General features: G+C 36.0%; 1 protein-coding gene across 3 annotated transcripts; it reads left to right on the plus strand.

The window, feature by feature from the left end:
* Nucleotides 1–1,257: 1,257 nt before the first annotated feature.
* On the plus strand, nt 1,258–27,399 carry il23r (interleukin 23 receptor). 3 transcript variants are annotated; one of them, XM_067373567.1, is made up of 16 exons: nt 1,258–1,283; nt 7,548–7,711; nt 7,812–8,084; nt 8,492–8,609; nt 8,774–8,937; nt 9,136–9,272; nt 9,362–9,518; nt 9,620–9,702; nt 10,893–11,091; nt 11,236–11,424; nt 11,602–11,700; nt 18,230–18,385; nt 21,107–21,283; nt 23,160–23,247; nt 23,546–23,636; nt 25,458–27,399. In XM_067373567.1, exons 2-16 carry the CDS (start codon nt 7,648–7,650, stop codon nt 26,049–26,051), a joined length of 2,589 nt encoding a protein of 862 aa, XP_067229668.1. In that variant the 5' UTR covers nt 1,258–1,283; nt 7,548–7,647; the 3' UTR covers nt 26,052–27,399. The 3 variants fall into 3 exon arrangements, with proteins under 3 accessions (XP_067229668.1, XP_067229667.1, XP_067229666.1); XM_067373566.1 differs by lacking the exon at nt 1,258–1,283 and adding an exon at nt 6,587–6,962; XM_067373565.1 differs by lacking the exon at nt 1,258–1,283 and having other exon boundaries at nt 6,587–7,711.
* Nucleotides 27,400–27,454: the final 55 nt, after the last annotated feature.

Genomic DNA, 27,454 nt, shown 5'->3' on the forward strand with positions numbered 1-27,454 from the left:
AAGCGACACTCAAGAACGATCCATTGAAACTCCGGCGCCCAGCAGCGGCCCTGCGTTTCCGCCGTTTTGGAGTGAAAGCGAGTCGGCAGTTCACTAGTTTCTATGGCAATATCAGCTGCTTTGATAAAACAAAACGTACATTAAAGCTGAAATCAAACTTGAATGATGACAACACAGAATAAAATACTATCACTAGTGATCAAATCCTTTTTACAGTTTTTACAGCTCTCTAGAAACCCAATCAGTTTGGGTTAAAATTCTTTAAAAGGCTTATAAACACTGAATTATTACCAAATTATTAAATTAAATTAAGGACATGCATCAGAAAAATTGGGAATGTTTGGACAGTAAATATATGAATATAACAGCTTGATTTAGCAGTTTTGTCTAATGTCTGTTAAAGCAAAAGTGTCCAAAAGTGGGAAAATAATGCGATAATGGACACAGCAATGCATCATGTATTATAAGATCATTATGTTTGTAGCGTGATCCATTAAAACGTACAATATCTATTTCAATTCAGACCTAGATATTATTACTACTCCACTAGGTCTGAAATATATTGTTCGCTGCAAACATGATGCTCTTAAATTGATTAATTATTAATTTACTATTAATAAATGTGTAAAGTTGCTGCATAAACTCAATAAAGTAAGTTAGGCTAACTATTACCTCAGATGGTTGAATGGTTGGATTCCACAACTGGTAAAATAAAACATATATAAGACAATACAGTGGGAGCCATACAATTTACTGGTAATTTAATTTAAAAAACTGTTCTATTGCGCTTCTGATTTGGCAGTGAAATTCGCAGATTTTGGGTGTAAGATGTGAAGGATTCTATGGTCCAGTTAGTATTTTCACCCCATAATGGCGGCCGCGCTACCGGAGCGCCATCTAGTGGCTGTTACCCAAAAGGTATCAAAGTGTCGCCTCTTGGGTTCTATACTCTTTGCTGCAAGCTATTTAACTACAGAGCGACAAAACATTACTTTATGTGGACTAATGAACAGTAAGTCAATTTGAACAGAACTGGCTATGTTTATTTAATTTGGTTATTTAAAAAAAAAAAAAATTATAAATATTAATAAAGCAAGATGCCCGTGAGATGTAGTTTATTTAAACTGCAAAAGTAAAGAATACATTTAAATTATTGTGACAGATGTAAAGGGGGAGGAACACCTGTGTATCCTCGCTCATGACTCCTCAGGAAGCTTTCTCGCTCAATGGCTGCGTCTGAAAACTGGAAAATGCTGCCTTCGGAGGACAGGACACATTTCAAGGTAGGAAGGCATCAAGGCATGTCCGAATTGTAGTGTGTTCAAGTCCTCCATGAAAGTTCTTAAATATCAGGTGCACTTTCAAGTCACTTTTGTCGGAGCAAGATGGCGGTGTACCTTCTCTTCATTTACTACACAAATATAGCCTACAGCGATGTTTTTGTAATCTAGCCTACTTATAGAAAATGAAGAACAAAGAATGTGCATCAGGTGTGTTTTGCTTTTTGGTGTTTTTAATTAACTTATGAAGCCACGGTAATCTTTGTCGTTACATATTATATTGTTATTACAATGTTATCAGCCTATTAGGCTTCACCTACTGTTTCATGAGATAGGCTACCTTCATCTGATCGATTTTTTGAAGGCAGCATATCGGTGCATTAAACGGGATATATCGCCCTCCGAAGGGCACTTCGGAGTGAATCATGGCCACCATATTGAAGGGTCGTGATTCAAACCGAAGTGCTCAAAACGGTGCTCGGAATGAAGGATTTCGAAGGGATGGACACTTTGGGCCCCCATGATCCTTTGCACAGGAAAGTTGTTTGACTTCACAGAATAGGTAGGCTACAGGCGGTTAGGAGTTCAATTTTACCTATAAATGTATATAGTAGGCCTATTATATATTTATATGAGTTAGATTTGGTACATTATTATGGTCAAAATGACATTGTACTTCAACAAAAATACTTTACAGCTCCCTTTATCAGTCCATTCAAATGTTTCAAATACATAGACACAATATATTTAACGTAAAAGACCAGCAGTATTTTATAATGTTACTACAGTAAATGAATGCATATTAATACAAAGAGTAAACCAGGGGGGAAAAGTGAAGGCGCCTCCTTGATTGTCTCTGTAAGATGACGCTGAAGTGCATTCCAAAAAAAGTTTTTTGACCCCTACACCCTTCATCCCTTTGAAGCCCTCACTCCGGAGGGTAAACCCTTTGAAGGGATTAGGGCATATGGGATGAGCCCTTCCGAATGGAACGCAGGGTCAATGTATCCTTCGCTGCCTTTGATATCCCACAATCCTGTGCACTCCATTCTGTGAAAGTTTGAGCTAAATACAGATGGCGTCCAAAAGTTGTGTTTGCTGGGCAGTTTGTGTGTAAATGTACGTTTTTAACCAACATTTTTTGCTTTTGATGTCATTTCTTGCTTAAGCTATTTTGCTGTAGATCATGAAACTCTTAGAAGTCTGTCATTGCCAAGGCAGCGAGGCATCAAGTCAGCTGCCTAGGTTTTCGGTTGCAGCCCTTGCTCCTCACCTCCTCGCGGTGCAATTAAAGAATTGAGATGTCCTTCAAGATGGCTGAGTTAGATCGGTTTCCAGCTCACAGGTTGGAGGATGTAGGAGCGAGGAAACAAGGAAGCATCAATTTGAGTATTGAGAAGCAATCGGAAATACCTAGCAATATTATTTCAAACCGGATGTGCGTCACAAGGCTCAATGCAAGTAGTCCATTTGCAGAAAGGTAAGGGAGCCACACTTTCAGAAAAAAAGGTACAAAAGCTGTCACTGGGGTCGTACCTTTTCAAAAGGTACACTTTTGTACCTAAAAGGTGCTTATTAGTAGCCAAAAGGAACAAAAGTGTACCTTTTGTAAAGACAGTGACAGCTTTTGTACCTTTTTTCTGAGAGTGCAGAGTCCACTGAAGAATTAAAAAAAACAGGTATGTCCAAAAGGCAAAAACAAAACGTATATATAAAACGTATAAAAAGTACATATAGGGAGCAGATAATAATAAGTAACAGGTGACAGCATGCGAGCTGAACAACGAGTGTTCCTATGGAAACAATAAACCCAGGAACACAGAAAAAGGAAGACAAGACTTACAAAAAAATCACAGGAAGGCCAGCGGACAGCCAGAAATATGACAACAGCAAGATGATAAATAACTAATAAAGAACAGTTTAGGCCTTCCATGTTTTTGTTTCTTAAATATATTAAACATATTTCTCTAGTTTGCAAAGTTTGCAAGACAAAAATATACTCTTAAGAAGTGTAGTACTGATATAATTTTAAGGCTTAAACGGTCAATATGATAATAAAAATTAGTAAATGAAACTTGAAGTGAAGTTAAATGTAATTTTGGGAGGAGTACGTCCATTTAATCAAAGTATAAAAACCAGCCTCTTCCCGTTGTTTGTTCTTCGACATTCCACCTCCTCCCCTTCTGCTCTTTGTACAATTTTGCCTGAGTTATAGGGGGCAATTGGAGTTCGAGTAGAATATCATCTCCTGAGCTGCTCTATAGCAGACAGTAAACCAAATATTTTTACTACTTATGCCAAGTTTATATGAGCAAACAAACTAGATATATTAAGATATAGATATATTAAAAGAAGATATATTAAAAAGTATACACACCCCTTTTTGTTGTAAAAAAGAAACAAAGATTAATCATATCAGAACTTTTGGACATATAAAAGTTACAACAATGCCACCGAAAACCAAAGTGACACATTTCAGAAAAGGAAAAAAAGATAAAAATAAATAAATAAATCTTAAAATAAACTAACTTCATAAGTATCCTTTTATAATTGGGTATGTTAATGTTTTCAGAATTAATTATTCATCAAGTTCATGTGAAATAATGCAGCTCTCTTCACCTAAAGTGACTCTGATGAACTCCAAATAAATCTCAACTGTTCTTAAAGATTTGCCTGGCATCTTCAATGTTCTTCTGAAGAGGCCCATGCACAGGAGATTCCCTCACAATTCAACAGCTCTAGAACATTTTTGCAAAGAACAGTGGGAAAATATTTACAAGGCAATATGTGCCAAGCTGATAGACTCCCATCCAAACAGACTGAGTGCTGTAATAAAATCAAAGGGTGGAAGGGGTGTTTCAACTAAGTACTTGTTCAGGGATGTGCACACTTGTGCAGTTATAGCATGCAAAAGTTCTGATATATCTTTATCTTTGTTTCGCTTTTTACATCACAAAAACCAGCAGGATTTAGCAGGGGTGTGATATCTCACACTGAGGATGACAAAAACCAATCAGCTTAGTGATCAGCAGTTTCACATTTACCAAAAGAAATGCCATAAGTCTCTCTGATGCATCAGAGGAACACACTTTTGTAGCCATCTCCGGTCTAGCAGTTAGTGGAAAAACGTGGAACAACAACAGTATCAGTGTGACCAAGCTTGGCCGGTAAAGGACAGGCACAGAACTCAGGAACAGCCTCCTTGGCCGACGCAGATCAGACAGGAAACTCAGGACTGGCCCTCTTGGCCGACTTGGAACAGGAAGGCATTTTTCACTTGGTTTACTCAGAACAGGCAGAGGAGATGGGTGTGGGAGGCAGTGCGGGAACACGGATGAACACAGAACTAAGTGATGGGTGACTACAGGCTCAGTGCACGGCAAAACAGGCATGAAACACTCAGTGTTTCATCAGTGCTTCTTCAGTGCTTGTTGAGGGAGTAGGGCTCCACCTCATCCCCTCATACACCACCAGTAAATCCACAGGGACACGCGATGTTCCTGGCTGATGCACCTGGTCAGACCGGTTCAGACGCTGTTGGCTTAAGCTCCGGGGCTATCTGTGGTTCTGGCTTCGGCTCAGACTCTTCTATCGAGGGAGGCTTGGGCTCATGGTCGGCAGTGGGCTCAGGCGTCTCTGGGCTGGTGTCAGTTGGTGAAGGGGGTACCATTGTTGAGGTGTACCCACTGGAAAGTCCCTTTAGGTTTGTCTCCGGGCAGGTGCGCCTTGGTCATGTAAATACAAACACTCACATATTTGGGCTGATTGAACACAAAAAAATAAATAAAAGCAATTCTTTAATGAAACAAAAACTCAAAATAACAAGATACTTGGAATACAGGAACTATAAAAAACTAGTACATAACATCTGATTATATTTAACGAAGGCAGACAATGAACTGAGAAAAACACAGAACTTAAATACAAAAACCAAACCAATCAACTCAATGAATTACAGGTGTGCCAGTCAATCAATCAAACAATGAAAAACCATACAGACTGAGGAAAACCAAGGAAACTGAACTAAACATGAACAAAACCAAAGCAAATGCAGATAAACCCTAAATGCTGATTTAAACCTTGGAAATAACAAACATAAAAAGTTTTAGGGATTCCTTTAAGAAACTTTATTACACATTTCAATTTATTATTATTTTTATATTTACTGTTTCAGAAATTAATCCGTACAGTGGTGAATGCAGACCAAAGACACCAGCTGGATTCACCCATGACACACTGACTTAAATGTCCTGGAAATCTCAGGAGTCAGGACATCCTAAACTCATTTTAGGTTTAGAGTTAGGTTTTGCATCTACCCTACCTGAGGATTTGACTCGATATTAACATATTTATTGCAACAAAAAATGTCATTAAATTCAATTATTATTAATAGCCCACATTAGATATTTTAAACATGGTATCCATTTTCTAGCTAGTTATATAGGTGTGTTAACAGTTCAAAGAAGGAGGTGCTGAATGTTTTTCTGAAAAAAAGAATTGAGGTCAAAAGACCACATTTTGTGCATGCTTGATGTTTCAGTGATACAAAATGAGGACAGATATATGATTAAGTTGCTTTTAAACTCTTTCTTGACTTTTTCTCTTTTTAATGTGATATTTGATAACTCATCCATTTGTTAATATGTATATAATAGGTTATGATTCTTTCTCACCTCTTAGTCTTAATTTTAAAAGAGTTTAACAGAGGACCATTCAAGATAGATGACTCCTGAGATAAAAATCATTTCATGGGTCAGCTAATGTGCAATCATATGCTTTGAAGTGACAAAGGATATGAGTAACTATACCACGGAGTTTTGTCGCTAAATCTTTGCGTCATACAAAAAAGTGTGTGGCATAGCATTTTTTTTTTTTAGTTATTAAGGTACATTTATAAAGTTTAAAATTAGTTATTTTAATATGTCTTTCTTTCATCCTTATTTATTCAAACCTTGTGGTCTATCATCTTTTCCTGTGGTTTATATATGCTAGTTTCACACAAACTGTAATTGTGGGTCTGGCGCTAACCTCATTGTTTTCTTTTGTTTTGTTCATTTTTCATTTTCCACACCTTAACAGTAAACAACATGCTAGTCATTCCAACTGTTTATGAGGAGTTTATTATCTTTGTTTATTATTATAAACACCTCTGCTCATTTATCTACTGATATTTAGTGTACTCTTTGAATTACTCTGTATCTCAGATTCGCCTTATGGCAGTGGGTTTTCCCCAGAAACCCCATCTTTGAAGATGAAGATGGAAACTAAATGTAAAAGAGATCAAAAATCTAGGGCAGGCAGGAAGGCTGTTCTGTGGTGTTGTTTTCACACGCTAAGCACATGTGTGAGGCAACGTGTGAGGACGACATGGGTTATTCTGTCTTGTTTCGGTGTTCCAGTCTCATATTTATACCTGGCGTTAGTACTTCCAAGTATATTTTAATATCAACAGAGCTAGTTTATGTGTAAAATTCAAGTTTAAAGACAGACATCATAGGTTTTTGTATATATATATATACAAAAACATATGTTGAATTCATGTGTATTGTTCTCATTTTCCAATGTGACCTGATGTTATGTGTAGCTGTCAGTCCTTTTAAGCAAGCTAATATACATCTATGATGGCAACAGCAGAGGATCTCAAATGGAGGAGAAATCACTTTTCTGAGTGCATTAGGAAAGGTTTGTAAAAATCATTTTCTACAGCATACCTATGATATATGCCCTTCTCCTGCCTTTTGATGTATCATATCTTTCTTTCAATTACATATTTTTTTCAGTTCTAGATTTGAATCAACATTATTCTTTAATTCATGACTTTAAAGGTAAAGTTCATGTAATATCAGCAATTTTAGTTTATGTTTGCTGTACGGTGGAGTCTTGCTGTTTGATAGCAGTTAACGATCGGTGCTGACTAAAAACGTGGTTTATTAAGTAGGATGCTTAACTGTTGAAACAGACTCTCAGAGTTTCAGAACAGGCAAAAATACCACAAATCTAGGTCATTGCCCCTTAAAAGAGCAAGGCAGGTCTGAGAAAATGAGGTTGACATAAAAAAGATTAGGCTTGTAACATTAAGTATCTCTCATGAGAATGCTGAATTGCCGGTCGCAAGCATATCGTTGGTAACATTCTACTTTAGTGGTTTTTTACGCCTTTGATATTTACATGCACTCAGATATGACCCCTTTTATGTGACCTCTTTAAAAGGGGCGACCGTGCAAGGTAACCTCATTTTTTTTCTGACTATATGCTGGTTTGCTTCAGAGAACGCAGGAGAAGAAGCTTAAAGTCTAGGCATGAAGTGCAGGAAAAAATATTTGACTCGATATTCACTGATAATCGCAGAGACCCAGAAAGGCATGAAATGGATTTCTTCGTCAAGGTCTGGCAGGTGGTCTTTTTACTCCTTTTCAGCGCCAAATTCTGTGGTGAGTTAAGTTATTGTGATTGTTATTCTATTGATGCTGCTTTGAACAAGTTTCATGATCAAGGTTATATATTAATAGTGTTTTGTCTCTCTCTGTTTAGACTGCTACAGAATTAGATGTGTTGGAAAGTTGATAATAGACTCAGATGTCATTCATATGGGCTCCAACCTAACTGTAGTCTGCCAATCAGACACTGAGCACTGTGGCAGACCCTTTGCCATAGACCTAAATGGACAGACCATTTTCGAAGCAATTAATTGCTCTGTAATAAAGACACAAATAGTCATCAGTCAGCCCAAATTTTCACTACACTGCAGGGTAAGGGTGGGAGACACATGGCACAATGTTTGCGGTCGAGATCTCATAGCTGGCTGTAAGTTCATGTCTTCATCTGTATTGACACTCTGCATCAAAGATGCAAGGACAAATGTATTATTTCATTAACATCTTTATTAACTCATTTTATTCAAGTCAAACATTTTATTTAATATGACTGAATCAACCCGACTAAATTATATTACATTAATGTAAATTATTTTTAAGGGTTAAAAGAAGATATTTGTTAACTATCAATATATCATGTACATGAAATATAAATATATAAGAAAATATAGAAATCAAAGTTCGGTGATATTTCTAATAATTTGAATGTGCATGAAAGTGTATTATTGTATTAATGATGTTAATATTAATTACCCTTTTTGTTTTTCTTTTGTTAAAATTATAGTTTTTTAGTTTTTGATTACGAATATCCATCTATTAATTAATTTTCTGCTTTAGACCCCCCAGGTAAGCCGAAATTCAGCTGCGTCACATACCAACATTCAGAGCTTGTTAACTGCTCTCTGACGGCTACAACTGAGACATATTTATTTACAACCTTCAGAGTGACATTTCAGTAAGTATGTCATATTCAATTTTTTGAAAACATCAAGGCAATCTTGTATATTTGATCAGAATGTGACCGGTAGAAACTTTGTCTTTTCTCAAACATAGAGTTAAAGATTAAAACAAGGCTTTCTTCTGCTTTATCTTTCTTTAACGTCTTTCTCCAATGAAAAGCAACCGTACATCTCAGTTTCTCCAGTATGAGATGAACAAGAACAGTCATGTCTCTATTCCACGATCACTGTTTGATGAGAACATGACATACAAAGTCCACGTAAAAGGTCTAAATGCATTAGGAGAGTCGCACTCTAATTTCACCTTCTCAATTTGGGACATTGGTAAGAGACTAAACTACTCATTTCTGAAGCACTTTTACATTTTGATCATATCTCTTTTTCTTCTGCTCAGTAAAAGTGGTTTTGGTATGTTTTGACATACCAAATGTGCATGTTCATCTAGCCTGAATCATATGTTGATTTTATTATGTTGCTATATGTTATTTATTTATTTATTTATCATATGTTGTTTTTGTTCAGTGATTCCAAGCACTCCAAAGATAACACAAGTTGTGTTTGAAAATGGTGCTCTTTCTCCTAAAATATACTGGAATGGCTCAGAAGATGTGCTGAAACCAAGCCTGAGGTTCAGAAGTGCGCATAATGACCAAGACTGGGTGAGAGTCAGATGGTTTAAACTGGTACTGGTTTAAAGCAAGTTGTCCATTAGCAAGTTATAGAGATTTTTGCTCTTATATTTGATCAGGGCCTGGGAAGAGTGACAGAGCTCCTACCTGGATGCATTTTGATGCAGGGAACCTTAAAACCGCTGATTCCCTATCAGTTTGAGCTGAGAGTGTGTGTTACTTCAACAAACTGCAGCATGTGGAGTCATCCCTTCAGTATAACCAGCCCTGGAATAGGTAATTCCTTAACATTTCTTTTCAAATGTTGAATACTCCGTTCGATTAATTGTGTTTTACCTGTAAATGTTTTGATCAAAATTTGTTTCAAAATGTCCTAGCACCCTCACACACACTTGATGTGTGGAGAGTCATCAACAGGACCAGTACACATGGACTTCAGGGTGTCACAGTGTTGTGGAAGGTAACAGCACCACCTACTGGACAGAGAAATCATAAAATGAAATTATGAAGGTTGTTGTTAAAGGGTTAGTTCACCCAAAAAGGAAAATTCTGTCATTAATTACTCACCCTCAAGACCTTTGTTCATCTTCGGAACACAAATTAAGATATTTTTTATTAAATCCTCCATACACAGCAATTTAATTACCACTTTCAAGGTCCAGAAAGGTACTAAGACATCGTTAAAATAGTCCATGTGACTGCAGTGGTTCAACCTTAATTTTATGAAGCGACGAAAATACTTTTTGTGTGCAAAAACAAAACAAAAGTAACAACTTTATTTAACAATTTTTTCTCTTCAGTGTCATTCTCATACGCTGTTTACGTTCAGCGGTTCCAAGTTCTACGTCAGAATGGCACGTCATTTTTGTCCGGTTCCTGCGTCAGCATCACACGCATGTGTCGTGCTGCTCATGTGAACAGCTTCGGTCAATACTGAGCCGGCGTTCTGACGTAGAATGAGCATTCATCTCTAAGAACGTTTTGCTAATGTTCCCTTTAAGTTATGAAAACGTTATTTCTGAATGTTCTCTAAACATTCACAATCTAGTTTTTAAAACATTATAAAATGTGAATGTTAAGTGAACATTCCACTTGATCATTCTTCCAACATTATAGGAAAGTTACTTTAAAATGTTTTCTGGACATTCTGAAACAAGTAGTAACATTTAAAAAATGTTAGATGAAAGTCCAACTAATGCATTTCAGAAAGAAAAAAAGTTTTGTTTTGAGAACATAAGGACCAGATAACTTTGAATGAACATTCTATTAACCTACTGGAAGAATATAATTTTTAGAGAACCTTGACAGAATGTTCTGAGAATGTTTCCTGTTAGCTGCGTATTAGTCTGTACTCTGTATTCCAGGTCTTCTGAAGACACGCTATAGCTTTATGCGAAGAACACACTGAAATTAAAATTTTCTGTCTCACTCAAAAACTACTACAGTCAGTGAGTTTGTGAACCGGATCAGTCCAGTTTGTGAATGAATCATTCAGTCCAATTTGTGAACCACATCAGGCAGTTCACTGAAAGGACTGACTAAAAAAGAATGATTTCTAATGTCATATAGAAAGAAAAAAAACATTATCACAGGTCTTTGCCCTCAACATGAACTCACTCGCTGAATATTTATTTCTCCTGCATGTTCCAGCACTATAAACCTGAAATTTACAGTGGAGATTTGTTATATTACAAGTTATCTTATAAAGAAGAAGGCAAGATCCATGAACTGAACTGCTCAGCTCATGTCAGCCATCAGACACTTCAGCTGAGCGTAGCAGAAGTTAACATCAGTGCTGTGACATCAGCTGGGTCCTCCCCTCCCACACCTGTGAGCTTGATATATACAGGTGAGAAACGGTTTATTTATTGAATTTTGTAGGACACACAAAGTCTTAGCACCTTTAACCTCATCTGTATAGGCATGTATCTTTGTCTGCATGAAAGTCCTACATTCTTCTCTTTGTGTGTGTGTGTGTGTGTGTGTGTCACAGGTAGACCCGCTCCTGTGATAACATATTTAGTTCCAGCAGCAGGGGGCAGTGTGCTTCTAGCATGGGACTTTTCTCATTACAGTGAGGTGGAGGAGGGCATTCTGGGTTTTGTAGTACAGTGGCAACAAAGCCCAGTGCGCTTAGAATGGAAGAGATTAGGAAAAGACTGTAATTTTACATTGCTACAAGGTAAGAAAGATTTTTTCCCCCCAAATTCCAGTACTATTGATTTTAATAATGTCTAATGATTAAAAGGGTTTGGGAAAAAAAACAGTATATTATGTTTTGTAGATTGATGTAGTTTATATAATGATGTCCATTATCTAAGTTTCATTATAAAGTCCTTAAACAATTCTGAACTTGCAGGTATGCAATCCGGTGTGCTGTATAACATTTCATTATATGCCGAAGAAGCCAGTGGAGTTTCAGATCCTGCATTTGGTCAGGTTTATGCAAGGGAAGAGAGTAAGTTCATGTTTACTTATAATAACTAAAAAATAACTCTTTTCTATTTTAATATATTTTAAAATGTAATTTACTCTTGTGGTGGCAAAACTGAATTTTCAGCACCATTGGCTTCAGTCAGGGACGTGCACAGGGGGGTTGCTCAGGTTGCCCAGGCAACTGCCCATATGCCCTTCTCGACTTACGTTGCCCTTCCGAGGTGGAAAAAAATAAAAAAAAATCGTACAATGGATGCAGAATTTCACGTAGGCCTAGATAAAAAATAAAAAATCGCAAAGCCTCATTCACTTCCATATTCGGGCACCCGTCCGAAAGTGAAAGTCAGTAGGGGAAGGGCAAACTCTGTTTACTTGGCTGCAGCGCTGCACGCGACCGGCACCTGAGCTGAGCCTGCATGAGCGGCACTAGAAGGAGATTGTCGCGGTTGTCGGGTGAGACGACTTAACATTGTCGGAAAGGTGAGTAAGGTTATAATCGTTAACGAAAACGAACGAAAACTAGGTGGGAAAAAACATCGTCGTTAACTGAAATAAAAATAAAAACGAGGCATTACAAAAAAACGATAACTAACCAAAACTGTAATGTGTGTTTGGCAAAACTAACTAAAATAAAATAAAATTATAGATTAAATGTCCTTAGTTTTCATCTTTGTCAATGTCTTTCATAGAGCAAACGTTCAGCTGCATTTCATTTCCCTGCGTCTCTCACTCACGCGTCTCTCTCACATACTCGCGCGCGCACAGCCCCACCCCTCTATGGCAAGCCAAAGTACTCACAAACGCCTGGTCGGACGTCTGATTGCACACGGACGCGTCAAAAGCGCGCGTTTTGGCAGCAAAACGCGCGTCCTCGACGTGTGATTTGCGTTAAGAACGCGCGTTTTTAACGCGCGCTTTGGTATCATGGAAAACGCGCGTCAAGAACGCGCGTTTTTGTGTACCTAAACGCGCGTTCTCAACGTGTGATTTGCTATTAAAACGCGCGTTCTTGACGTGCGCTTTGGAGTGACAAAAAACGCGCGTTTTTGACGTGCGTTTATCATAACGAAAATGGGCGTCGAATACGTGCGTTTTGAGTCAGACAAAACGCTCGTTATGAACGTGTAAACAGGTAAACCAAACAGACAGTGCAAACGTGTGTTTGAAGTGTCCATCAGGCGAAGAGAACGCGCTCTTTCCTTAGTGTTCTCAAAAGTGCACGTCGAAAGCGTGTGCTCTCTCTTTAGGGCTTTGAGTCTGTTATAGGTTTAGGACAGCATTATCATTAAACTCAACCAAAACAACATGGAATTATCAAGGATAAATTTGGCAGATGATTATAATTGTTGAGTTATAATCCAGTATAATTAATATGAAATATGCATATAAAAATGTAAAACTATTATTTAAAATAGCCGTGGGGGATGACAGGATAAATATACCTTCGATCAAGGCCAAAACTTTGTAAGTTTGTAAGGAGCCAATAAAATACTACACCACATGTATGATCATCTTGGCAATATATTACGGTGGCGTATTGCCTCATACATAATATGTTTTCCACTCAATTATGTCGTTAAGACATCTTTACATCTTTTTCTCATAATAACGAGATGTTATGTCGTTAAAACGACATATTTTGTACGTGTACGAAAAATACCTTTATACCTTTATCTGATCTATAGAGCTCATAGCCTATATCAGTTCGATTTACATTTATTTTGTTTAGCGCTTTTCACAATACTCAGTCCTATAGTTTTAAGCAGCTTTATAGGAAATGCTTTAACATTACAATTTGGAGTACATAATCTGTTATCAAAGGTGACTGTACAAGTTATGGCCTAATTTCAGACATATATAGCCTACATACATAGGCTATATGTAGTTAGCTAACATTAATTTAAACAATGTAGCCTATTAAGGTAGAAACAATGAGCGATGTCCAGAAAAATGTGTAGACATAGCTTATATTAAACGCTGTAGCCTACTAAGAAAGCATAGGTACTACACAGAAAAATGTATTCGTGCAGAATTTGATATTTTAATAGCCTATCACTTAGTAGGCTACATTAAGAGACCTTAAGCTTTTTCTTTATAACGGTTTTCTATAAGAGAAAAACACTTAATTAAACGAACTGCGTTCATATCTTTGCTGTACATAGTATGGTTTAGTATGGTGTTTACTGAGTTTGGTCTTCTATGTCACACATTACACAATCATTAAGCTTTAAAACATGTATTTTAGGCTATTTCCACAACAAATCTATAATGGTATTCATAATGAGAATAGTTATAAAAAGTATAAAATAATCATAAACAAATTATAGCATTCATTACAAACAATATTTATTTTAAAGCCTAAAATATTATTTAAATCGAAACTGTTGGGCTCTCATTCGGCACAAATCCAATTGTTTTTTAGCACTTGGACGTTAAAATATATTTACGCCTATTATGTTGTTAAACAATGCTTTCATGTCCCAAAACCACACCCTTCAGATGCGCAAAAACATGTTTGGAACAGGGCCGATTATTTCAATATTAGGGGAATGAAATATGAATTATAATCATTCTAAATTACCTGGTATTATTCATGAATATTCAATAAGAATATCGACAAACTTTAGGCTATTTTGTATTTGTCTAGATTGGCAATATGTAGCTATTATTTTCTTTTTAATATTTTTTCCAATACATGTAATCTTTTAAACACTATTATTATTTTTTAAACTCTGCCTTTGTGCAAATTAACTTGGATGTATAACAAAATTTAGTAGTTTAGGCTTTAAAATATTGTTTGTAGGTAACGAATGACAATATAATTTATGTTTATTTAATACTTATATTTTGTATAGAACAATTTAAAGGATTTGTTGTGAAAATAGCTTAAAATACATGTTTATCGTATTTTTTTGTAAAAATTTCGTTTTCACCGGCTATCCCGGCTTCAGGTTGGCATAGGGCATTTAATCCCATAGGGGGGCACCACTACTTAGGTATTTTTAGTTCCCCTACAAATCTTTTCAATTTAATGGTATTCAGAAAAACAGAACAATAATGAAAAATATAATATATATTTTCCATATGCACTAGTATTTAGATGCTATAGCCTATAGCCTATTTATTATTTAAACTCTCTGATTGTACACAGATATTTAAAATGAGCAGTGGAACTTTTTCTGTATTTGGTTGACTGTATTTTGTTTTGACAATAAACAGGCTGTGAAGTCAAGTTATAGTAGGCTAGCTACTAAAACTGATAGTCTATGGCGCCGGCGCGTTCACTTGATTTTTTTTTTTATAAAAGCGTAAACAACTTAAAATACTCAGACATTTATGGTCATAAGAGTAATACCATTCCAATCTGTGTAGGTATAACTATTATTGTAACTATTATTTGTACTCACACAATAAAACATTGCTTGAAAAATAAAGACAAGCAATGCCTTTTCGTGAACTTCTCAAAAATGAATGGAAACTCAGCATATTAGATGGTCTACTTGTCGAAACTTTGTACTTGTACTTTTTTTCTTTCATTTTCTTAATATGTTAATTATTTAGGTTTAATATATTTTGTGTATGCCTAGCTATATAGGAAGAAGCTATTTATTCCTTTTATAAGATTTTATGTCGTTTCTTCTCCGTTCACAGAAGCGCTGCATGCGATGCAATGAATCCTCCTGTTTTGTTGTTTCTTCTATATAGCCTAGGCTAAAACTGAACCCCTGGGATTTTTTCCTCATTCTAATTTCGTTTAATTCTAATTTAACATAATCTTGTCGGTTAATGAAAGGATCGCCTCAGGGGGAGAAAGGAAATTATATTTAAATTTTTAACTAATATTTAGGCTATATTTTCTTAAATTTCAGGTTTATTTCGATTAGCATAAATGTTTTGAATAGTTTTTTTTTTTTTTAGTTAACTATAGGCAAGGATAATATCCTTGCCTAGACAAAACACCCACAGAACTGCAGTATAGCCACAGTCATTTTTCCAGCTGTTTGAGCCACGAATATTTACAAATATTCACGAATTATTTAATGCCGTCTGAGACACAATCTCTGACCGGGAGTCTCAGACTCATCGAGGCCAATAAACCTTTTAAGAATAGTGACACAAATGTTGGAAAAAGTAATGTAGATATTTTTGGAGGTAGGCTATTGTCTCCACTTTCATTTATCAGTTTTATTTTGATAAATAGGTCAATGACAATATAGCATTATTGTTGTATCCGTAGTGTCAGGCCTGTTTACCGGTATTTTAGCTATATTATTTTTGAATAGGCCTATAATAAAATGCGACTGAAACACCAATGATATTTTTTTTCTCTTTTATTAGGCTAGAAACTGCATAGGCTATAATATTGTGTTCATTATTCTATGGGCATTGCCATCGATACAGGCATCGAAATGTATTTTACACTATATTTGCTTATGCTTTTCGAGTGCGGAAGTGTGATAAAGGCACTGATCTAGGATAAATTCTCTATTATAGATCAGATAAAGGTAGCCTATATGTTCACGTCATATATGCCTACAAAATATGTCGTTTTAACGACATAACATCTCGTTATTATGAGAAAAAGATGTCTTAACGACATAATTGAGTGGAAAAAATATTATGTATGAGGCAATACGCCACCGTAATATATAGCCAAGATGATCATACATGTGGTGTAGTATTTTATTGGCTCCTTACAAACTTACAAAGTTTTGGCCTTGATCGAAGGTATACTATTTATCCTGTCATCCCCCACGGCTATTTTAAATAATAGTTTTACATTTTTATATGCATATTTCATATTAATTATACTGGATTATAACTCAACAATTATAATCATCTGCCAAATTTATCCTTGATAATTCCATGTTGTTTTGGTTGAGTTTAATGATAATGCTGTCCTAAACCTATAACAGACTTAAAGCCCTAAAGAGTGAGCACACGCTTTCGACGTGCACTTTTGAGAACACTAAGGAAAGAGCGCGTTCTCTTCGCCTGATGGACACTTCAAACACACGTTTGCACTGTCTGATTGGTTTACCTGTTTACACGTTCATAACGAGCGTTTTGTCTGACTCAAAACGCACGTATTCGACGCCCATTTTCGTTATGATAAACGCACGTCAAAAACGCGCGTTTTTTGTCACTCCAAAGCGCACGTCAAGAACGCGCGTTTTAATAGCAAATCACACGTCGAGAACGCGCGTTTAGGTACACAAAAACGCGCGTTCTTGACGCGCGTTTTCCATGATACCAAAGCGCGCGTTAAGAACGCGCGTTCTTAACGCAAATCACACGTCGAGGACGCGCGTTTTGCTGCCAAAACGCGCGCTTTTGACGCGTCAGTGTGCAATCAGTCGTCCGACCAGGCGTTTGTGAGTACTTTGGCTTGCCATACCCCTCCGTGCACACCGCGCCTCCATGAGAACGAGTGTTGGAAGCAAGTTCGCGAAAGGTTGGTATCTCGTGAAAACCTTTACACAATCACACATTAAAAAGTGGTATAAAAATATTTTTAATTCTGAATATAATTTTGTCAGTGTGTTAATGTCGACCCGAGAAGCGATTGCTAGTTAACTAGACGCAAGTTTGAGGTAAAATGCACTTGGGTTGGCGATGTCAAAACACTATTTAAGATGTGATTCAAGTAAGGGGCCGTTGAATTATTAGAAAAATAATGCACACCTGAGGTGGTGATTCGGTCACGACTCGAAGCGGAGTCAATTATTCCGCTTATACCATATAGACCGTGTGTTTGTTTTTTGTTTTTTTTGGGGGGGGGGGGGGGGGGGTGCCCTTTTTTAGGTCAGAGCAACTGCCCCTCAAAATTCCTGTGCACGTCCCTGGCTTCAGTGTCACATGATCCTTCAGAAATCATTCTAAAATGATGATTTAGTGCTAAAAAAAATCCTTTTTTTTTTCTTATTATCAATGTTAAAAACAGTTGTTCTGCTTTTTTTGTTTTTGGTGAATAGAAAGTTCAAAAGAATCCTTGTAATATTGTAAATTTCTGTCACATACTGATGCATCCTTGTTGAATAAAAGTATTAATTTCTTTCAAAAAATAAATAAATTACAAGAGGGTTTAAGCACTATGTGCCCCAAACTTATGAACAGTGGTACTGTACACATAAACATTTTACACAACTGTTCATGTTACACTTCATATAAGTGTGGATGAGGTTTAGGTTTTTAGAGGTGTTTTTTTCTTCTTTTTAGATTTATAATATATATAACTAGTAGTTTAATTATATCTAACTCTAAGTTATAAAGTTGATGAACAATATTTTACAATTACTAATATAAGTACTTACTAATATGTTTCAAACATTAGGCTAAACATTTTCTTACAAAAGAACAAAAATTATGACAATAATCCTTTCTCTTCCTCTAAATTGCCACAAGAGGGCACTGACAGAGAATTTATCAAAAGTTAGTCAGTTTATGTGTAGGTGGTAAATACAGATAGTTAAAGAGTTTATATTAATTGTTTAACATTTTCTTACTCATTGATTGAAGAGACACTCAACCCTCTTCTGTTTCTTTTTCAGAGCCTCTAGCCGGTCCAGATGTATCAGTTACTACTGTAGGGGAAAAGCAGATTTTGATCCAATGGGACGAGGTCGCCCAAGAAAAACAAAGGGGAATCATCACAAACTACACCATTTACCTCCAAAGACATAGAGACAAGACACTTATTCAGAACCGTAAGTAAAACAGTTGTTTTTTAGTGTGTTGGGCTGTGGTTTGTGTCTGTATGTGCCTGAGGGGAGGAGTCTCATGGTCTGTACAAAGAGAATTGGAACTTTTGTTTGGTCTCAACATAAAAACAGTGTTTTGTTTTTGTTTTTTTTCTCCCCACAACACCTCAGGTGTCTTTAACCTTACCCCACAAGTGATGCAGTGCACCTTCATGCATTTAGCACAGTGGAAATACTCTACCTGTCTTTGGTTTGAGACTCATCACTGTCACACCCACAGTTTGACAGCAGGGTTTTCCACCATTTACTGAAAAAGTTCACATCCTCTTCCAGTAACCCCACTCCCCTACACTTCACCATTACAGATCTAAAACAGTATATTCTGAGCTAATACTGCAAAACATTTTGTATAAATAAGTGTAAATTGGATTTTAGAAGCAACTAACATGGGAACTACTTTTATATGGTTTCAGTTTTATATCTTGTTGCACTGGTGAATTAATACTTAAACGATATCCATGCTAACTAATAAATTAATAATGCGATACCAGCCTAATCTTAAAGTGATAGTTTTTGCTGGTCTCCCAGCCTGGCCAAGCTAGTGTTCAGCCAGCTGATCTAATCACCAGCTGAAAAGTGCCCAAAATCCTTCTAAAACCAACCAAGAGACAGCTGGACCAAGCTGGAAAACGGCCTATTTTTATGTTTGTTTGTTTTTTTGTTTTCAACAGATATTACTTATTTTTGTATTATTTAGTTTTAAATCATACACTGATGCAACAACATATGTGACCCTGGACCGCAAAAGCAGTGATAAGGGTCAATTTGTTTTTAAATTGAGATCTATACATCATCTAAAATAAATAAGCTTTCCAGTGATGTATGTATGACAATATTTACAAGATACAGCTATCTGAAAATCTGGAATCTGAGGGTGCAAAAAAAAAAAAAAATCTAAATATTGAGAAAATTGTCTTTAAAGTTGTCCAAATGAAGTCCTTAGCATTGCATATCCACTCACACATATTCACTTTGATATATTTACAGTAGTCAAAGCATTCACTGCGTTCTCCCAGCTAATTAGGTGCTGAGACCTATATATCAATTTACAAATACAATACAATGTATTTATATATTTATGGTAGGAAATTTTCAAAATATCTTCATGGAACATGATCTTTACTAAATACCCAAATGATTTTTGGCATAAAAGAAAAATCAATAATTTTGACCCATACTATGTACCGTTGGCTATTGCTACAAACATATCCGTGCAACTTGTTTTGACTGGTCTAGAGTCACATATGAAGCTGAAGACCAGTTTAGCCAGATTAGGTGAGAAGCATAATATTTCTGAAAACCATTTTAAATCAGCTAAGACCAAAAAAAGACTAGTATAAGTAGTTTCATTTTTTCAGCAGGTATGGACACTATTATTCAAAAATTTGGGGCTGTAAATTTTTTTTTTTTTTAAGTCTCTTACGCTCACCAAGGCTGCATTTATTTGATCAAAAATATTAATTAACTGTTTTACTGGAATTTTCTGCAGCCATAACTTCAATGTCACATGACCCTTCAGAAATCATTCTAATATTTTGTGCTCAAGAAACATTTATTATAAAAGTTAAAAATGTTGGGCTGCTGTTTGTGAAAATCATTATATGCTTTTTTTTAGGATTCTTTGATGACTAGACAGTTCAAAAGAACAGCATTTATTTCAAATAAATCTTACTGACCCAAACTTTTAACAGTAGTGTAGTTCCACCAGTTAAGTATGTGCAGGTTTTGGTATTTTGTTGGGCTGTTTTGCTTCAAAAAGTTCCTTTGAAAATCCAGATGACTTAAACTTGATCTACAGCCGTTTGTTGTTATTTATGATAGTGTTGAGTTAATATTTTAGTCTTGAGAAAAGAAAATGAATAGGTGATGGAAAAAAAATGTCACTCTCAAAGGGACAGGCCCATATATCAGATTTAATTGAAACTGAAAACTATTCATCGATGGGCCACACATGCTTAGGACTATGGCAGATGATGTTCAGTTTCTAAATTTATTAAAAAGAAATTCTTGTGGTGAACAAAATTTTATTAGAGAGTAAATTGCGGTTTATATAGGCTTTCATCTCTCCTGCTCATCATTGTAGATACATATGCTCTAGAGTGAATCTGCTCAGGGCCCCTGTCTTCTGTGTAATTGCTGTGCTTTCTTAGAGCTACAGCTCCGGCTAGCGCGAGTGAGACCCAGCAGCTATTCTTAACATGTGGCTTCTGGCATGACAGGAAGTAGAGGCAACAGCGGAAAGCATGTGGCTATGTGCAAATGTTTCTGTCTCTAGCGTAAGCTTCTCTAACCAAGCTGTTAAACAGACATCAGTATCTAAAACATGTCTGTTATGATCCTGTGGTGTAACAATGAAGTCAAGGAATGCAGAAGAGACAAAAAAAGTACATAACAGCTTTCTCTCAGTGTTAAATATCTCCACCCTGTTAAACAGTTACGGGAGCATTTGAACTTTAATGTTTCCTTCTACAAAGTTACTCTTAGATTTCTGACCCTTAACCATGAAACCTGGTCCAAAGATAAACTGTCAGTCTGCTAAATAGTCTTTGCTAAAAAAAATAAATAAAAAAAAAATAAAGAGAGAGTGACGCAAATGAATGTTTTGATGTTATTATATGCTGAAAAAACAGCTCTTCATCTCATGTTTTGTGTGTGCTCTGCTTGCAGAAAATGTGCCTTACACATTTCCTAGACGTTTGAGTTGGGAGCTGCAGGGCCCACAGGAATGTTTCGATATTCTGGTCTCTGCGTGGAATTCTGCGGGTGAAGGGCCTAAAGGAAAACCTGCAACCTGCTGCTGCCCTAGCAAACTACCATATCAACCCAGATCATACAAGACAACAGGTGCCTTGTCTTATGAAATAGACGATAAAAGTCAAGGATCTGTAGGATCAAGATTGTACTTTGGATAACTTAGCATCTTTGCTAACATTCTGGCAAGGTTCTCTCAAAGTAACAAACGTTCTTCTAGTAATGTTAATAAAACGTTCATTCAAAGTAATCAGGTGTTTAATAATGTTCTCAAAACATTAGCCCAAAAATTTTACTTACACATTGTTGTTTTTTTCTGAAACATTCTAATTTTAAAGGATTAGTTCACTTCAGAATGAAAATTTCCTGATAATTTACTCATCCCCATGTCATCCAAGATGTTCAAGTCTTTCTTTCTTCAGTCAAAAAGAAATTAAGGTTTTTGAAGAAAACATTCCAGGATTTTGCTCCATATAGTGGACTTCAACAGGGTTCAGTGGGTTGAAAGTCCAAATTGCAGTTTCAATGCAGCTTCAAAGGGCTCTACGTGATCCCAGACGAGGAATAAGAGTCTTATCTAGTGAAACGATCGGCCATTTTCTTTTTAACCACAAATGCTCATCTTGCACTGCTCTGCGATGCAACGTTGATTACATAATCATGTTGGAAAGGTCACACGTTATGTAGGTGGAAGTCCTGTGGTAGGGCGAAAAACTCCATCTCACTTTCTCCTCCAACTTCAAAATTGTCCAACATCGTTGTTTTACCTTTTTTTGTAAAGGGTGTTTGACAGTCTTTGCACGGTCGCTTTGTAAACACTGGGTCGGTACTTTGTAATTTCATCACGCGTGACCTTTCTAATGTAATTATGTAATGCTTGGTGCATCGCAGGGCTTGTGCAAGATGAGCATTTTTGGTTAAAAAGTAAATACATTTTTATTTTATTTTTAGAAAATGACCAATTGTTTCGCTAGATAAGACTCTTATTCCTCATCTGGGATCACGTAGAGCCCTTTAAAGCTGCATTTAAACTGCACTTTTGACCTTCAACCCGTTGGTCCCATCCTGTTGGTCCACTATATGGGGAAAACTCCTGGAATGTTTTTCTCAAAAAACTTTCTTTTTGACTGAAGAAAGAAAGATATAAACATCTTGGATGACATGAGGGTAAATAAATTATCGGGAAATTTTAATTCTGAAGTGAACTAATCCTTTAAGTCATATTTTAAACATTAATACTTTTATTACATTTTTCAGATGTTTCAGTGACCGTTCAAAAGTAATGTTCCCGTAATACTTGCAAAACGATAAAAAGTTCACAACCAAAAAATGGATGTTTTGAAAGTTCTGAGAACATTAAGAAGTAACGTTTTCAGAACTGAATGGGAACAAAACGTTCTTTGAACATATTTAAGTTAGCTGGGGGATTACCTGTGTGAAGAAACTTTCACCTTACATTTTCTGCAGAGGTGATTTTTAAATACAATATTTGATGAAAACATGCAGATGTGATGTTGCTATATTGAAATATTAAAATTCTGTCTTTATTCATATTCATGTCATTCCAAAGGGAACGGCTTTCTTTTGTCTCTGGAACACAAAGAAGATATTTTGAAGACTGTTTTTGTCATTGAGATCTCTATCAACACTGGACCCCACTGACTTCCATTGGATGAACAAAAAACCCTGTGAAATTTTTCAAAAAATGTTTTTGTTCCAGCGACAAAAGAAAGTCATACTAATGCTTTAAGTGAATCAGCATGAGGTTCAGTGCATGTTTTGACTACAATATTACTCATTGTGTAGGGTAAGTGTTAGGGCTGCATACCATGCATACACAAGACACAATAATATTCATGCATTATTCACAAAGTATGCACTTATAAAGTGATTTCAAAGATATTAGAAACTCTTAATGCAGAATTGTTCCAAAAATACCATATCATGTTGTTGAATGTGTACTTTCCAGGTGGAATGATAGCTGGAATTTGTTTGGCTGCTGCTGTTCCTATAGTGATCCTGGCCAACCTGATGTACCTGAAATGTGTGCGGCAAAGGTAACATGCTGAACTAGGGGGTTTTGATTTTACTAAGTGTCTGCACTTTCATTTGTGCAAGTAGTTTCACAATGTTGCTCATGCTTTCAGCCTTTCATAATGTTACAGTCACAGTCAGTAATGACATTATATAAGTGGAGAGTTCAGAGAAAATTGTTGCGATGTGGAAACAATGGCCATTTTATTTAAAATAAGCTTCATATAATGTATTTAAGTTGTTAGAATGATGATGATATGGAAAACTTAGGTGTGTCTGTTTATGTGTATAACTTTTATTTCTCTAAATATCTCTGTACAGAATGATGAAAATGTGCATGTCCATGGGAGTCTCTTGGATTTTTGAAAATTTACCGAAATTCGATAACAGCAATGCTATAAAACTACTAAAGGTAATGATGTTTATTCATACATTTTTTTTTATTATTTTAGTTAAATACTACTATGAACATGCAGTGGTAGGAGTTTGGAGGCCTTCTCTAATAAAAATACAACACAAATGATCTTTATGTGGGTTGCGTCAGTACCTCACAAGGCTGGAGAGGTTACCTTACCGTAATTCGAAAGTCAGATACATTTGTGTTCAAATGGAAAAACTCCATTTTCACTCTTCTGAAGGTGTTGTCCATATTCAAGAGAAAAGCATGCTGAACTTCAGGAGGTCACTGAACCTTAAAGGGTTAGTTCACCCAAAAATGAAATTTCTGTCATTAATTACTCTTAATTAATTAATTAATTAATTACCCTCATGTGTTCCAAACCTGTAAGACCTTCGTTCATCTTTGGAACATAAATTAAGATATTTTCCCCCATAGAAAGCAACATAATTACCACATTCAAGGTCCAGAAAAGAAGTAAAGACATTGTTAAAATAGTCAACATGACCACAGTGGTTCAACCTTAATGTTTTGAAGTGTTGTACTGAAAAAAATTATGAATTTCATCAACAATTTCTTCTCTAGCCTGTCAGACTCCTATCCTGTTTACATTATATAGTCAGTGCAGCGCTTCCAGATTCTGCGTCAGAACACTGGCTCATTATTTGCTAGCTGTTCATGTGAGCACCACAATGCATGCGTGTGATGCTGATGCAGGAGCCGGCCAATACTGAGTCGGCGTTCTGGCGTCGAACCCGGAAGCACTGCACTGTGTTTACAACATAAAGAGACAAGGTAGAATGACAAGGTAGAGAAGATATTGTTGAATGAAGTCGCTATTTTTGTTTTGTTTTTGTGCACAAAAAGTATTCTTGTCACTTCATAACACTGTAGTCACATGGACTATTTTAACAATGATTTCACTACTTTTCTGGACATTGAATTTGGTAATTATTATTTAATTATTGCTTTCTATGGGGGATAAAAAAACCCAATAGAAAAAAACAAATATCTTAATTTGTGTTCTGAAGATGAGCGAAGGTCTTATGGGCTTGGAACGACATGAAGGTGAGTACTTAATGACAGAAAGTTCATTTTTGGGTGAACTAACCATTTAACATAACAGATAAATATTGATTGTATTGGCAAAAAGCAGCATTCACAAATCAACTGGACTAGCATAATGAGGAGATATCCGGTTTGGCATTGGGGCAGATGGTTTGAAAATGGAACATTTAAAAAATACAAAACATTTCAAATTTTTGAGAAAATTTCTCACCAGAATTGTCCCCACTATGAAGCACAGTAGCAGAAATGTCATGGTTATGGATGTCCTCAGAATCTGTCAACAATCAGAATAAGAAATTTAACTGTGATTGTACAATATTGTTACAGGAGATTGCCAGTGTTCACATTTAACACAATAACAGGAGTCAAAAGCATTGTACAATGGCTGATTTTAGATTTTCTGATTTTATGAGGCCTTACCCCATGTTTATGCCTGTTATACATGGAGATTTGGTTGCTAAATCTGTAAGCTTTGTCCAATATCTAGCTCACTGATCGCTATGCAACATGCTGTTTGTAACTGAGTTAAGAAAAGGGTGCAATACAGACCACACTGTCTAAAACATTGACAATATGCATTTTTTGTAAAGGTAAACATGTCGAAATACCTCTAACAAACTTGATTATACTCAGTATATTAAAGTGCATTACTGTTATATGAAATTGTGCCAGTTATTGCAAAAAGTATTATTAGAAGTTGAATTGTGACAACTACATTGTCTTCATACTGCATCTCCATACTTACTAATACTTTTTTTTTGCACTTAGGATGACAGTTATGGCCCTTGGGGACCTCTTCCTGGAGACAGCGATCCTCCCTTAACTCCCATTGAGGAAGTCATTCCATCTTGGGAGAGGAAAGACTCCTACCCAACTGTTCTTCATGTCACAGAAACGCCCTCGACGGACGTGTTTTGCATTGATTCTCCTTATAAACCTCAGTTACTGACCGCTTCACAGAGAAGTGAAGAACTCTCTGAGACTACAGAGGAAGAGCTAAAGGAGGAGGACCAGTTCCCTTTGTTGGTGTCTCCATCACATCTTGACTTCAGTTGGGATTTAACCTCTATTCCTGTGAAACATGGAGGTCTTAATAGCTTTCTAGCTATGGATGGAGCGCTCGGATCCTTGGGCGTTCTTGAGGGCCTCCTCTCTCCCCCTCATATAGCTTCCGATAAGGATGGAAGAGTGGAAGAGAATGAGAGGATTGTGGAAACAGGAGATGTAGGAAAGAGCACTTTCACAAGTCAAACTATACTACCCAATGACCTGGAGAGCTGCCTTAGGAGCCCTGTCTTTAATTCCAGCCCATACTCCCCACAAGGGCTTTGCCATAGTTTTTCAATTCCAGAAGAGAATTAGACGATCTTTTGAACACGTTTTAAGGGATATCTTGCACGCAAGAGTACTGCTGAACTGAATATCAGCATGGATGTGATTCTGCGGTAAACAGAAGCCTATTCAAGCACTTGTTCGAGGCCATCTTGTACATAAAGCATTACGTTTTTTTATGATTTAAAAGTAATGATACTCTATTTTCTGTATATTGTCTGCACTTCATCGAATGTGTGGCTTTAGTCAGATGCATACAAATCACTTTGTGGTTTCCTCACACTCAAGAATGTTGTTGATCATCGATTTATTCTTAGTAACTTCTTCTTCTTGAATACTGTTTTGATACATATGAAAAGACACATAGCTGTCGAATTGCACTTTTTTTGCCAAAATATGGTCTTCTTTTTTATTTTGAATGCCACTTATACATAAAACATCAAGACACCTTGTGAAAAAGAAGTGTGCCTAAATGTAATATACTGTAATATAATACAATATAATAAAGTTCACTTAATTGAACTATACTTGCAGATAATATAATATCGAAATAAACGTCCACTCTATTGTACTTAAAAATAGTACACTTTTTAATGATTATAACTCGCTTAAGTACACCTAAAAAGTGCACTTTATTATAATGTCAAGTTAAAAGTTTGATGTACTTAAGTCCTACTTAAGTTGGCCAAAGAAGCACTTTTATGTTAGGCTAATTGCATTATATATAAATTTAAATTGTGGTATATTTTCATTTAATTGCAATTAACATGCAGTTAAGTGTCCAGTTCACACTTTTACAGTAAATTATTTCCATAGTAAGTACTCTTGTTAAAGTTATGCTATAAAGGTGCACTTTTTTTAGGGAAATTCAGATGAAAGGTCATCAGATCAAATATTAATCCTAAAGACAAGTGATTTATTCTTATTATATTTTTGAAAATTGTGAAAGGAAAATGTAATTGTCTAAGGCAAACAAAAGGATGAGAGAATACAACAACCATTGCATTCACAAGCTGTCTCTAAAACATTATGGTGATTAAGGTTTTTTTGTTTGTTTATTTGTTTTTTGTTTTTTGGTTGGGGGTGACATTCAGCCCTCTAAATATAGTTTTTAGGAGAAAAGTAAGCATAATATATGAAAGGAACTAACACATTTCTGGTAGCCTACCACAACTGCAGGTGTTTCAAAGCTCACTGAGCAGGAACCACACCTTCATATCTCTATGTTAGTTAACAGGAATGGTGGTAAGTTTGGGGTCTACACTTTGTTCTGTACTCCAGAGGTGTGATTTTTATAATTGTAAAAAAAACAAAAAAACAAATGTTAATTTCTAGAGGAATTAGCATTGTAATTGATTAATTTTTAAACAATAAATTATTAAAATGCATACACTATATGTTATTGTGGTGGAAATGTAACTTCTTATAATCTT

The sequence above is a fragment of the Chanodichthys erythropterus genome, chromosome 21 (assembly GCF_024489055.1).
Source record: "Chanodichthys erythropterus isolate Z2021 chromosome 21, ASM2448905v1, whole genome shotgun sequence".
NCBI classification, from domain to species: Eukaryota; Metazoa; Chordata; class Actinopteri; order Cypriniformes; family Xenocyprididae; genus Chanodichthys; species Chanodichthys erythropterus.

What these genes read in the sequence shown, in the direction of transcription:
- il23r (XM_067373565.1), top strand. Translation starts at nt 7,531, where the DNA reads ATGCTGGTTTGCTTCAGAGAACGCAGGAGAAGAAGCTTAAAGTCTAGG. An exon ending in CAAGACACTTATTCAGAACC is followed by an intron (nt 18,386 to 21,106) that starts GTAAGTAAAACA and finishes CTCTGCTTGCAG; the next exon opens with AAAATGTGCCTTACACATTT. An exon ending in CAGATCATACAAGACAACAG is followed by an intron (nt 21,284 to 23,159) that starts GTGCCTTGTCTT and finishes TGTACTTTCCAG; the next exon opens with GTGGAATGATAGCTGGAATT.